Source organism: Sinocyclocheilus rhinocerous, unplaced genomic scaffold, assembly GCF_001515625.1.
Source record: "Sinocyclocheilus rhinocerous isolate Xijiao unplaced genomic scaffold, SAMN03320098_v1.1 scaffold576, whole genome shotgun sequence".
Classification (NCBI taxonomy): domain Eukaryota; kingdom Metazoa; phylum Chordata; class Actinopteri; order Cypriniformes; family Cyprinidae; genus Sinocyclocheilus; species Sinocyclocheilus rhinocerous.
Genome location: NW_015662167.1, coordinates 1,327,089 through 1,341,860, shown reverse-complemented (window position 1 = coordinate 1,341,860; position 14,772 = coordinate 1,327,089). Strand labels below are relative to the sequence as shown.

The window sequence follows — 14,772 nt, the reverse complement described above, 5'->3', positions numbered from 1 at the left end:
AGAGTGCACGCACGTGATTTATTAGTCTACTAAAACTCAAAATTCAAGGTATTCTAAATTGTAGATAGCAAAAATGGTTCTGTATGCTTTTTATATTTATATAATTTAATATAGTTAACAATATATCACACAGAGTACCGTTTTTCTGCACATATTAGCATGATAACAAATATAATAATAATTTTATACAAGTTCAGTAAAGTTAGCAATAATTGACTTACATTTTAGACATAATATTGCTTGTTTTTGCTCAATTTTGCTAACGAAAATAGTTATAAACAAAGATCACGGCACTGTTTTGCGTCACGGCGTTTACTTATTGAATGAATCAGCTTTTTGAACGAATTGGTTGAATAAATGATTCAGTGATTCACTCATTAACACAGTTAAATACTTTGTTCCTGAATGAATCAGCCGTTTGAACGAATCGGTTGAATCTCAATGACTCACTCATTAACAGTCACGTGCTGCCACCTACTGGCGGTTTTAATTTCACATTTCGACCATTTTTTATGTTTTAAAATAATTTCAAATAACAATATTCAACGGTTTATGTTAAAAACAAAACATTATTTTATGTTCCTGTAGCTCAGTGATAGAGCATTGCGTTAGCAGCGCAAAAAGTTGTGGGATCGATTCCCAGGGAACACACATACTGGTAAAAAATTTAGAGCCTGAATGCACTGTAAGTCGCTTAAGTGTCTGCTAAATGCATAAATTATTATTATTTATCCATCTGTAACTGCAGGTTAAATGCATCCATGTCTCCTCTGAGATACATTAAACTGTAAATACATCTAAATGCTATTTCAGATGCAGATTCCAGAAAAGTTTTCTTATGTTGGAATGAAGTACCGGAAGAAGTGCTTCTTATTCTTACCCAAAAATACAAAATGGAAGAAAGAGTTAAAACTGAACACAATCTTGCTACTCAAGCTGTTTATGAAAATTTTTTAATATATATTTATTTGCTTCTTTTCCATTTACTTGTACTTTCAATACTTAAGTATGTTTAAGATAAAAAAAAATCCTTTTCGTACTCAAGTACAATAAATATCACATACTTTAAGACTTTTACTTGAGTAATATTCTAAACGGTTACTTCAACCAAAGTAATTTTCTGGTAAGATATCTGTACTTTTACTCGAGTATGGCTTTAAGGTACTTTATACACCACTGCACACACACACTGTTGCAAAAGGTTTGGAAGTGTCTAAAATGACTGCACCCATATGTACATGTCATTGGTGTTTGGTGATAAGTTTTGGCTCAAGGTTTGCATTTAAAGACACACTCACACCAGAGGTGTTCAACTGAGATTAGGACAGCTTTCTGCAGACCAGTCAAGTTCTTCCACACTGACTGAATCAAACATTTCTTTTTGAACCTTGCCTTATACACAGAGGCATTGTTATGTTAGAATAGAAAAGGGTCTTGTTCAAACTGTTGCTATAAAATTAGAAGCACACAATTCCCTAAAATATCATTATATGCTTTAACATTAAAATTTGTACTCATGGAAATGACTAAAGTAGTCAAACCTGTTCATTAGAAGGGGATGTCGCAATACTTTTGTCCATATAGTGTATATACATACATACAAAGTGTTGTGATACCTAGACAGGAGAGCTCTAGGAGTATTGTAGTATATTTTGTTTCATCACCTCTAACTGAAACTTTGATAAAATATTCCCATATTCGTTTACTACAAATCAAAGTAGTTTTAAAATATACAACTTAAATGAGTAAACTTTATAATTTAAACTATTTTAAAATAAATCTGTAAATAAATGAATAATGAAGTCCATATTTTCCTAAATCTTAATTTAGTTATTAAATGTATTTTTTAAAACAAAACTGAGGCCACATTTGTTAGCAAAACAATGCGTAGTAGCATAATATATATATATATATATATATATCCTATATGTAATATATAAAATTAAAATAGCTATTTGCATGTGCATAATCAAATCAGTTAAATGTCAATGGCAATGTAGTCACTAACATTTTTTGCAAAAAAAAAAACCCACTTTCAAACAGATGTCTAAATCTGCAAAAACTTAATTTTGAATATACACTTAAAATTCAGACCTTTTATTATGAAATTCTTCTCATACCTCAATGGAGACAATACTGCTAATAAGATTGTAGGATTGTAGGATCACTATGGTAACACTATATTATTCTTCATGCTCACCCAACAGTGTAGCCATAAAGATCATGCTCATGAGACCACGTAATGACCAACAACATGGATAACTTTAATAAGGCCGCCAACAGTTCCAACTTCTTTTCAAAGTGTAGATTCATCATCTGTCAGAAGTCTTTTTCCTTCCTCCACAGATAGATTCTGTAACCATCGTGATTTAGTAAAGTGAGAAGGTACAAATGGATAGATGACACTTTTAAATCATTTCTTTACTGTTACCAGTCCCTTTGCAAAAAATATTTTTCATCATACTAGACAGGTCTATCAAAGCACAGTAGTGTTTTGACATCCGATTCAAATGCACCCACACAGTACTGTCTGGGATGCTAAGAAGCTGCCCCTCATGCCCTGCTCTTCTAACATCCCCGGGAATCAATGTCCATTCCTTCCCTTAATAAAGCACAGGGAGAGGCACGTAAACCTTTAAGTCCTCTTTTGGGTTGTGGATCAAGAGCGTTGTCTGAAAGGCATTACGAGTCCACTCGAATGTTTAAGTTTGAAGAAAAGATGACTGAGTGGTAAAGACGGAAACAAAGGACAAGGAGCCAATGTTGGGTGGGGGATACAGGTCATATACCGATGGACTGCAAGACTCTTCTCTCTACTTCATTCATGTGGCTTGAAAACATGCTATAGCAAGGCTGCTGAGCAAACTGGGTAAGGAAATCTGTCAGGTACGCCTATGGAAAAAAACATGGAGACAGGAGCAGTGATATGAAGTATGGTTACAGTAATACTTCAGAGACAATGCCAAATAACTTACCTGAAGGTCAATTTGATAAATGGGGTCCTTCAGAGCGTCTGGATCCTCCTCATCATCATCCTCATAATAATCGTCGTCTACGGGGAAATTACAATAATTGTTATAGATTATTTTTTAGTAAAGACAAGGTGGTGAATATGGAAAGCATTGTGCACTTCACCGTTTTATTCATATTTTTAGTCATTTTGCTTTACTGATAAATCCTAACATTTAAAGAACGGCACGTCTGCCCACCACAAAAACATTAAACTACTAAAACATTTTTGTTAATTAAAATAAAGCTGAAGTACTAACATTTAGAGAAGAAAACTGAAAATATATATAAATTTTTTTTCTAAATATTAATAAAAACTGCAATAGCAAATAAATAATACAAAAATAACACTGTTGACAAACTTTTTGGTCCCTATACTTTTCCGTCCATTCATTTGTCCTTTTTTACCCTGACGAAAAAAAAAGAAAAGAAAAAAAAACAACAAAAAAAAACAGTTGTTGTATTTTTAAATGCTATGCAGAAAACCAAAATTGAAATTAGAACCGTACACAAAATGCTGTCTGAAAAAGTAAAATATTGACTTCTTTTTCAGATTTTTGTTCATGACTTTTTGCACCTTTAATAAAACATTTGAAAAAAATTCACAAATTAATATAGAAAAATGCTGAATTTACAAGCTGTCTTTGGACAAATCAGAAGTAATGTTTCTCCCGCACCATGCATGGTCGCATAAAGTACAGTACATTGTGTTAGAGTGTTACACACGAGGCTTTAATATTATGGGGTAAATATATAAATATATAAAATAATTTCTCCTTCTTCTCCAGATACAGATAGGCCAGAATCAAATCACTGAGAGTGCTCTAGCCTTAATGTACATCTATTTTGCCCTGTTGAGTGACATCCGCTTTAAATGCCGTATTTATATCCAGATATCACTCCCGAAAACCCTTTGCAGCATGTAAGCGCTCTCATCCTCTTAGCATCATGAAAAACAAAACTTATTCAAATTCTGAATGGATAAGCCTATAGCCAAGAAAAACAGCAAAGAGCACTCCCCTTAGAATAATTGAGATGTATAATGTATAAATATAATGAGACACTCCCAAGCGTGCAGCACTGAACAAAACTGTGGTGTGGAATGGATTCTAACTTAAAACACTTATCCATAGCATTCAAGAAATCAATAGAAAATGTCAGTGATTGGCTGCACTGATCAGTGCTACAAAAACACGTTGAAAATTAAAAACTTGAGTTCAAACACAAATACACACTGGAGCGTTTGGAAAATATGTTTCGCCAGTATCCTCTTGCTTTCATTTCGTTCCCTCTAGCACTCCCATAGAACCGGCCCTGGATACAGTTTATTGCAAAGAAATATGTAATGAGTATTTCATACATGTTTTTAGGTGTAAAAAAATGATCAAGATCATAAAAATAATGAAGCCAAAAGGTTTTCATAAGGGTACCGGTAGCCACGACAGCAGCGCGAGAGGGCACTTATAGTGTACTTTACAGAGACGCGAAAAAAGCTAGAAATTAAATTTAGCATTTATATACATTAAACAACAAGCTTTATATCATTGGAATTTTGAATAATGAAAATTAGTTTGTGTCTGCTTATTCTATTTATCAGTGTTTGAACCACAAAACAAGAAACCACATTTTCTGTATTTAATTTCTGGGTTAAAAAACGAAAAATTAATGGATGCAAAAGTACAAGGGCCATTTTTAACAACGCTTAGAATAAAGGTTTGATTCCCTGGGAATGTGTGAACTAATAAAATGTGTACTTTAATTGCAATTCAATTCACTCTGGATGCCAAATGCATATGTAACATTAGAACGGACAAATGCTAATTTAACCCTGTTTTAGTATTATGGGTCTTCACCATATCTGTTGGAGGCAATGAGATCAGACAGTAGCTGTCCTGCTAATCCTTCATCTTCCTCATCATCATCCTCTTCATCCGCCAGATCATCCCACATTCCACCAGAGTCTGCAAAACAAACGTTCAGAACTTAAGAATGCTCCACACTTCAATGTCATCAATCAATACTAATACTAGTGGTAAACAGTTAAACCACACAAGTACCTTGGCTCCAATCTGCAGGATTTGCTCTATTTGCATTAGCCTCCACCACAGAAGACAGTTCATTGACGATGAGTTTAAAGATCTTTACCAGCAAAGGAATGTTGGTCCACCGCTGTGGGTCTGAGAGAAACAGTTCAGTCAGATATCGGAGACAATAACAATTATTAATCATTCATTTGGCAGTTTAGAGATTATTAACTTACTCTTGGCTGATTTGGAACGTGTACAGATTCCCTCGTCTGGATTAAAAATTTCATCTCCTTTGACGACTATATCTTGGAGGCGTTTGTCATTTGTATTCAGACCATGCTGGAGAAGTTTACACAAGGCAACGGCACTGTGGACAGAGCCATTACAGTGTTATTTCAAATGGAAGCTATGCAATTTCTTCAAACACAATGCAGACGAGATTGGAAACCCTCACCTGACTTTGCCTTCATACTGGCCGTAAAACAGATGTTGGCGACTCATCCACTCAGCCATGACAAACTCTAGGGCAGGTTTCCCTGTGGGACCTGGAAGACTGCATAGGAATTCCAGCAGAGGCTCCAACTGGGAATGGACCAGGTGGGCGAAAACCATGATCAGGGACTGTAAAATGAAGAGCGAGAATGTATTTCATACCTCATTTGAGCCAGCAGCTACAGCACAATTCAGACTTATCTGTCGTACAAGAAAATTAATGTTCAACATGCAAAAAAAAAGAAGAAGCAAATAATTAGTTTAAGTTATTATTATTAGCTTATTACGTGCTATTTCTTTACCTGTGCTACATCACACATCTGCAGTAATATCTCAGCACTGTGGTACCTAACATTTCCCACATTTTGTTTTCATAGCTTACATGAAACTGAATGTTCTAACATGTTAACTACAAATCAATCACTAATTATTGATAATGAATATTGTTATTATCTACTTATAGTCTTAGTTTCATTTAATAATTTGCCCAAGGTGTTTATTTAGTTTACACTTTTTTGAAGACTGGAGGTAATATGGGAATTTGTTTAAACTTATTCACGCTGATTTGTTTATGAATCATTCAGACCATTTTGTGAACTGCTTTGAATGATTTACTGAAAAGAAATGACTCAAAATCAGTTCACTAAATGAAACACGTAAGGCTTAATGAATAGCTGATAAAATATTTCTAACAAATAGTCTTTGCCATGATTTTTTCATTTCTATGATGTTTCCGATCCTGGAAAACACCATTTTTAAATTCCCTGATATTTCCAGATTTTCCATGACCATGGAAACCCTGTTTACTTTATGACAAATGCAGAGGTTTTCAAACTTGATAACAATGATTCCCAAATATGACAGAAAAATAACTAAAAAATTATTTAGTTTTGATGAAAAAATAAAATAAATGAAAACTGAAAAAATAAATTAAAAATGTGAAACCGTAATAATGCCAAAAACAGTAAGTGTTAAAATGACTGCGTTAAACATTTAATTGACATTTAAAGTTAACATTAACAGTGATAGCCCTAAAAATGGATTTTGTTCAAATCTTTTGGTTTTCTCAAATTTTCCACAGACACCCAGCACCCCCTTGTGGCCCCCAGTCCTTAGTTTGAAAACCCCAAGGTATCAGTTTAGTATCGCCCCTGCAGGTCAAAATTCTGTTATTAATTCTACTCTACCTGCATCACACTGAGGGTCTCGGCCTGCTGCATCTTGCTGAGAATAGCACGCAGTATTTGGTCCAGCTGGTCAGCCAACTGAGTGCCAGCACGGGCAATGAGAGTGGACACCAGGCGACCTACAAAAGCAGCGGTGAACTCAGATGTGCGGGGGTCCAGGAGCTGACTGACAACCTGCATGACATACCACAGGCCACCATGGCCTTGCTCATCTTGCCACTGGCCAATCTGCTCCAGCGCCACAGACACATAGGCCCTCAAGCATTCGCCACCATTCTAAAAAAAAATCAGTGATGATGAGAGTTAAATATCAGCTGACACGAGGACTCTGAAAAGACAAATCACATTTATTTCTGGGAGAATGTCACCTGCATTGTGGTGTTATCATCTGTGCGGAGGGTGCATTGGGCCACTGCAGGAAAAGCTTGGCACACAAGCATGTCAGACAACGGGGATTTAGTGTTACGAACAACCGTAGTTAGGATATCTATGGATGTCTGTAAGAACAAAAAATACGTATTACTTACAGAATACAGTAAGAAGTAGAACAAATTGAGAAGTGTAACTTACAGCACAAAGGCCAGATGGGATTTTATCAGGCGGTGCCTGCATAATGCTAACAAGAGTAGGAATGAGGCGCATTTGCATGGGTCCTTGGCAGGCTTCAATCTGGGCAAGCTCCTTGAAGATGTCCTGCGCTAAAGACGCTACAACAGGATCTAAAAAAATGGAAAAGAGAACATAAGTCACGGGTAATCTTCTAAATTACAGAAAATACTAGCTGTTGTCTTTAAAATGATCTTACCATTACTATACTTAAGGAAGATGGCAATAGTGAGTGGGCAGATCTTGTTCTCAGCACTCGTGGTGAAAGCCGGATCCACGGTGCAAACAATACAGAGGGTCTCCATGACTAAAGTAAGAACTTCAGAGCTGAACTGAGCTGCGAGCTGCACCAGCCCTTCCAAGACACTGGGCAGGAAGGGCTGCAGGACGTGAGTGCTCTCCGACAGCTTGAGTTGATCACAGTACCTGTGAAACAGATATAAAGAGAGATCACAATTTTTGTGGAAATCATGTTATTTTTCTCAGGATTCTTTGATAACCAAAGAGTTCAAAATAGCAGCATTATTCAGTTTAAACCACATATGTATTTATTTCTCAAGACATTTTTTCAGGTTTTCATCCCTAAAAGGTGTAGAACCAAATAAGATTCCTGCTTGGAAGTAGCCCAAGCCGCTGTATAACATTTGAAAGTGTATAATCATGGCAAATACATTTTTAAAAAATAGTATATTACATTATTTGGTTACACTTTATTTCAAGGTGTCCTTGTTACAGTGTAATTATACATTTAAGTACCAAGTAATATTAATTAACTACATGTACTTGCTATATAGTTAGGGTTAGGATTAGGGTTATTTACATGTAATTATGCATAATTTATTGTTATTACAATAGTATGTATATGTAACATGTGTAACAAGGACACCTTAAAATTAAGTGTTACCCATTATTTAGCTGGAGATCTGCCCCATTAAGCCTGTCCAACAAAAAAAAAAAGTAAATTAATTTCCAGCTTAAATGTGAAATTTTTCTTTTTTAAATAAATAATAATAATAATAAAATGCAAATAAAAATCAAACAGTTTTGCACAAATTATTAGACCCTGCACATTAGAACCTGGAAATAAAAGTCCTACCCCCAGATGGCTCTCACAGCAGAGATGCGGACCGAGGGTGGCTGGCTCTCATGCAGACCACTCACGGTGGCCTGAAGGAACTGCTGTATGAGTTCTGGGGACATCGCTGCAGTAAAGCGACTGGCTGCCCATAAGGCTCGACCCAAGAGGAATGGAGAGGCTGCTGGGAATCGAATAACATGGGGATCAGATCCTCAGGTCTACACTCAGGCCAAATACAGATGTAGGATCAAAATGAAAATCCAGAATAAGCTTACCTGGTAAATTGAGGTCTGCAAGGATGACATTGGCAAGGAATCCATGCATATCGAACTGCACACGACCGTTCTTTACATTCTCAGTGATGATGGTCTTGACTGAGCCCAGGGACAGCATACAAGCCTCATGCACCTTCCACCTGCATATCCATAGAGAGATACTAATGTAAGGCAGGGGTTACCAAACTTTTTTTGTCAGCCGAACCCCTTAGACATAACACTTACTTGAAGTACCACCAGAGATAAAGTTAATACTTCAACAATTTAACAACACATTTGCATGTTTATAGTTCTCTGATATTGGCTAATGGTCACGCGACATGCAATTGGACAAAATGTATACTTATTATATAAACTTATTTATACACAGGACTGCACATATATGGGGCTTATTATTATAATGTTTTAACTGACTATAAAAATGAAGATATAAATATATTACTGTTGTAAAATTGTTGTTGATGATTATAGTCCTAATAATTATTGTAGACTGCAAGATACGCTACTAATATTTAAGTATTAATTTCTTTACTTTCAAAAATTCAAACCATCAAGCTGCAATTCTGGTGAAATGCTGTAAACTTCTATCCACATAAATGTTGGAAATTGTGCAAATGTGTAAAAAAAACCTATACGTCGGTTTGAGTTTTATTTCAATTAATTGCACAACCACGTTTATTTCAATTATTAGCTTTTCATCAACTCACAAAGCCTCTGCAGTTGCCTCACCAATCCCCATTTGGAAAACCCTGATGTAAAGCAACACACTGAAAAAGAAAGTTTAATTGAGAGAAAGGATGTCTTCTCTCTTTACCAGTGTTCACTGCCTGTGTTCTTGGCTTGCTCTGCCTCTTGAAGGTGCCGTGTTGCTGCCGCCGCTAAAGCAGCAGCGCTCTCGTTCTGAAACTCGGCAGCAACAGCCTGATGGACAAAAGGATGCATTAAACATAAGAGAGGGAAAATATTTCAACATCTACAAACAAACTCTCTGTGCTCTCACCAGCAACAGATCCTGTGCCGATATCCGGACCGAATAAGAGAATGTATCATCATCCTCATCCTCAACAAACTGCTGCGGATTGGCTGTCCATACCTTGATCTGTGAGATGAATGAGAATGTTATGATAAAAGCTTTATAAAAAAAGACACATGATGACACACACTCACCCCGCCCACAAACCTGATCCTCCGTGATCTGCATGTAGAGGATGATGTAATATATGAGCTCTGGTAGAGCTTTCTTCACTGTGCTCTTGAACTTCTTGTTCTCCAGCAGTGTGTGGACGAACTCGAAGATGCTGAAGACGAGGTTCTCGAAGCCAAGGACCTCACCTGCGACAATGACAATGAATTAACAAAGCTCAATGCTTACTAAACCAGTCTGAATAACTTTGATCAATTCTTGCAAAAATCTAGTGCCACATACCATCAGAGTCAACAGGATCATCTACTTCTTCTGTGTAGTTGACCACAGTTCTTACATAAGTACATGCTTGGTTAAAAAAAAATACTTTAATGTTTTACTGAAATTACGGACACTGACAAAAACAACAAATAGGTCTGAGATATTAATGGAATGGTTTACCCAAAAATGGAAATTTGCTCGCCCTCAGACCTTCTAAGATGGAGAACGCAATATTATGGACTCATATTATAACTGAACAGTTATAAGTAAAAAATGTCTTGATGGATGTGTTTATTATAAACACACAGCTTTTAACTTTATAAGACGTTAATTAATGGACTGTTAGTCGAGTGGATGTTTTTCTCAGCTGTTTGGACTCTCATTCTGACAGCACCCATTCACTGGAGTGGATTCATTGGTGTGCAAGTGATGTAATGCTCAAAATCTGTTATGATAAATATACAAACTCATCTACATCTTTCGATGGCTTGAGCATAAATCAATTTTCATCTTTGGGTGAACTTTTCCGTTAATGGCGATAGTTTAAACAAGTGGTAAAAGCTGTCAATGAATGAATGGATATAAAGAGGCGCTTTCTGTCAAGGTGTTCCATACAATAGGAAGAATCTGTTGCATGGAGGACACCATGGGTTTGGGGAAGTTCTTCACAAGAGCTGTCACTGCCTATGAAGGGAAAACAATTGATAATTACATTCACATCACTAGGGGAAAAAGTATTTTTCTGCACAATGCAACAGCTAGTCACCTTTAGTACTTCCATCTTCAGGCCACTATCTGAAGTGGTTCCATCTGGAATCTGCAGCGCCTGTATGAAGGCCTCAGTGAACTGCTGCACCACCGGGAAGATCAGAGTGTTGGCAGCACCCTAAAATCAAACAGAATTGTTTTAAAATGTCAGTAGCCAATTTAATATTTATTGTAAAGCATTGGGTATTATGAAGTCACAATTTCCACCACATTTATTAATTTAGGTTAATTTATACAATGTGGAATTAAAAATGTATACAAATACAGTTCAAAACCTTTGGGTTGATCATTTTTCTCTCATGTTTTTAAAACAAGTCCCTTTACTAACCAATGCTGCATTTATTTGATGATAAAATACAGTAATACTGAGAAATATTAATGCAGTTTAAAATAACTGTTACATAATAAAATAACAAAAAAATATTTATGTGATGGAAAAGCTGACTTTTCAGCAATTATTACTCCAGGCTCCAGTGTCACATGATCCTTCAGAAATCATTCCAATACGCTGATTTGGTGCTCAGGAAACATTACTTATTATTAATGCTGAAAACAGTTGTGCAGCTTAATATTTTTGTGCAAACCCTGATACATTTAATAAATAAGTAACATTTTAAATGTGTGTACTGTCTAAAGTGTTACCTGTTTACCTATAAACAAAAGTATTTTACTGAAACTTTACCTTTGCTACTTCATCAATTGCACAGATGAGATTGGCACACGTGGTAAAGATCTCAACTGCTCTGGATCGAGTGCGAATACTGTAAACCTGCAACAGTAACAACACAACGGTGTTTTTGTCAATAATATACATTACACATGATTGTCTCAAAAGCAAGGACTGTACTGTGTTTTTATTAAGCTGAGTATAATACCTCTGCCATGGTAAAAATCTTGTACATTTGAGGCAAAATGACAGGTGCAACATCCGGCATCTGTATATCTGTCACCTCTCGGGTAAATTCTATGAAACATGTAATGACATGTTGCTTAGTAATGGTGAAAAACACTCACTTGTTGCAACTGTGAGGAAGAGAGGTCTAGATGTTCTGACTGAGTGATTACCTGTGAGGACCCTCATGGCGCCGTGTACAGCGTTAACATCCCCACTGGCCAGCATGTCCATGAGGAGCTTGAAGAGCCCAGGCCAAGCTTCAGGCCAGTCCCAGTGTGCAATAGCAGACAGAGCGTAGGCCACGCTGGAGCGCACCTTACTGATGGCCTCCCGCAAGCCACTTGGCAGGAGCTCACGGATCGCAGCTTTGGCCTGAACAGAAAGGGATATGGGTAACAAATTACTTATTAAACGTCACATCTTGGATAATGTCACATCCAGACATAAATATGCAGTTCTTACCCATTCAGTCGTCTCTGGGGGCCTGTATTTCTCTGACTGGGCGCACCAGTGTGTCTCAACATACTGCTTCAGAATGACAGAGGCCAACTACAAGAGACATATAGCAAACAAATTAATTAAATATTACCGTAAGAACCAAAAACTTGTTTTTCTGTTAATTTATGCTTTGATATCAAGTCTTACTTGGCGTATAGCAAGTGCTCCGTGTGGGTCGACAGTGAGCTCTGCGAGGTGAACTCCAAACTCTACAAAACAGGTGAAATAATGTTACATAGTCAGGCCAAAAACAACCACTAGCAAATCAAAACGGTTTATATATTAATATAGGTTTAGTTTAGCTTACAAGCACAACCAACAATCAGTTTGAATAACAATAAGTTAACAAGCTGATACCACAAATGCATTCGAAGCCAAGTCTGATGAGTACATTCAAACAATCATTTCTAATGTATGCTTGATTCACAGCAACACAGCACTGACATATCTTTCATCATCCATGGATTTAGCTCAATGAGAGGCTGGTGGCCAAAAGACAATGTTACTGCTGACACCCAACACCCTGATACCCTGAAAGAGAGGCCACAGCCAGCGACCCACTGGGTTACACGGACCAAATGATTTTCAAGGATATTTCTACCTTTAAGTGGGCATGTTTTCTTTCTAAACATAAAAACATATAGTGTACAGTCGGTCCACAAATACACAACTGGCCAAAAAATTTGTGGTCATTTAAAAAAAAAAGAAATTAATACTTTTATTCAGCAAGGATGCATTAAATTGATCAAAAGTGACAGTAAAGACATTTATGTTACAAAAGATTTCTGTTCCAAGTAAATGCTGTTCTTTTGAACTTTCTATTCATCAAAGAATCTTGAAAAAAAAAAAGTATCCTGGTTTCCACAAACATTAAGCAGCAAAACTGTTTTCAACATTGACAATAATAAGAAATGCAACTTGAGCACCAAATCAGCATGTTAGAATGACTCCTGAAGGATCAAAGCCATTGATGAGCTTTGCCATCACATGAATTGTATTTTAAAATATATGAAAATAGAAAACAGTTATTTTAAATTGTAATAACACAATTACATCATCAAGGAACTATACAACAATAGCTCTACTACAATAATGCTCCATTCAGTCTCAGAAAATGAATAAAGAACATAGTTCAATATGAAGAGAATATAATATAATATCATTTTTGTAGTTAAATCATATGGCTTTTGCAATGACCGATTCTTAAACTTACACATTTTATTTTTGGCCAAAGCTACTGACTCACATCTAGCCACATAAACAAGATTCTGCTCTTTTTCCTCCCAAACGATGACGAAACAGCCACAAAACTCTAAGCAATATCTTAACTTTAAAAAATACTGGGTGATGTAACCTTGATGATAGTGGGTACTCAGACATATAGTATTATGGACAGTCCAAGAAACCAAACCCCAAGTCACAATCTCTGCTTTGGCATTGTAGTTTGAAGGCAAAATAGGATGAGTTGTGGTGTTATTTCATTCACAGGACATAAAGAGAACTGAGAAACAAACAAACAAAAAATAATTATGTAAAAAACTGAACTTTTGGAAACAGTCTCATAAAGGGGTAGCTCACCCAAAAAGTGGCATCATTTACTCACCCTCATACTGTTCTGAATAACCACTCACTTTAATTGAAAAAGAACGCAATGAAAGTTAATAAGATTTGGAACCACATGAGCGTGAGTAAATGACAGAACGTTTTATTTCTTAGGGGGTGAACTATCCCTGAAACTATCGCTGAAAACATATATATTCTCACAAAGATGACGCGTATTTATCAACACTAAATTGCCATCATGTCAGTTAACTTAATGAAACTGAATACAGATCCGAACTTCTCACATAGAATCTTTTCACATGACTTCACATCCATCAAATTAAAATGCGGGAATATCTTAGATTCGGCTGCACATGCTTTGCCCCCCCTCAACTCAAGCCAATGTGTTGAAAAATTCACCGCGACTAGATGAATCATAAACACGGTCGACAAGCGTCATAAAACCGGCCACAGTTCATCCGAAATGAAAAAGCGTTTGTCCAGGAAAAAAAATCTGCACTTCACATGGTGTCATGCATGTTGTGGCAGCATCTCGCGTCAGTTCTTACCCTCAGTCACTTCCAATACTTTAATGCGCTCCTCCGCCGCGGCACGCACTTCTTGTACCGGCGACAGAATGGCGTTCAGCGCGTCTATAAGAGTCTCCTTCAGTCCTTTATCCACCTGGTCGAGAGTCGATACCGGGCCGGGACCCGACGCGTTCATACCCGCCATATTTTCGCCAGTCTTGCTGAGGCTAACGGAGAAATGACTGGGGACCCGACGGAAGGATGCACAGCGCACCAATGCACGTTTAGGGAGGGACTATGAAACGATGAAATGTTGCCATTGGCGCTTTCTTGACCATAATGGCTCCATCCACAGGAATGGAGGTTGAACAGCTACACACTGAACTGCCTTTTTTACTTTGTCGCCACCTGATGCTCAGACATATTCGTTTGCTTTATGCAAATAATAAACACATATTGA

At 36.8% G+C, this 14,772-nt stretch overlaps 1 protein-coding gene across 2 annotated transcripts; it reads right to left on the bottom strand.

Moving 5' to 3' along the window:
* Positions 1-2,118: 2,118 nt before the first annotated feature.
* On the bottom strand, positions 2,119-14,616 carry LOC107727822 (importin-9-like). Of its 2 annotated transcripts, none has more exons than XM_016537824.1 (24): positions 14,352-14,616; positions 12,388-12,449; positions 12,205-12,291; positions 11,913-12,114; positions 11,723-11,811; positions 11,530-11,616; positions 10,846-10,965; positions 10,663-10,763; positions 10,101-10,159; positions 9,855-10,006; positions 9,675-9,773; positions 9,489-9,595; positions 8,675-8,814; positions 8,418-8,577; positions 7,521-7,747; positions 7,286-7,434; positions 7,084-7,212; positions 6,716-6,991; positions 5,491-5,657; positions 5,270-5,403; positions 5,067-5,186; positions 4,863-4,970; positions 2,976-3,052; positions 2,119-2,892 (listed from the first exon to the last, which is right to left on the bottom strand). In XM_016537824.1, the coding sequence occupies exons 1-24, from the start codon at positions 14,515-14,517 to the stop codon at positions 2,782-2,784; spliced, it is 3,129 nt and encodes a 1,042-aa protein (XP_016393310.1). In that variant the 5' UTR covers positions 14,518-14,616; the 3' UTR covers positions 2,119-2,781. The 2 variants fall into 2 exon arrangements, with proteins under 2 accessions (XP_016393310.1, XP_016393309.1); XM_016537823.1 differs by having other exon boundaries at positions 2,120-2,892; positions 8,418-8,580.
* Between the last annotated feature and the right edge of the window lie 156 nt (positions 14,617-14,772).

Bases quoted from the DNA above. Each gene is read 5' to 3' on its own strand.
- LOC107727822 (XM_016537823.1), bottom strand. From the start codon at position 14,517: ATGGCGGGTATGAACGCGTCGGGTCCCGGCCCGGTATCGACTCTCGAC. The intron at 10,007-10,100 runs GTATGTGGCACT...TCATTGTCGCAG, and splicing joins TGATCCTGTTGACTCTGATG to GTGAGGTCCTTGGCTTCGAG. The intron at 5,658-6,715 runs GTAGAGTAGAAT...TTCATTTTACAG, and splicing joins AGACCCTCAGTGTGATGCAG to TCCCTGATCATGGTTTTCGC.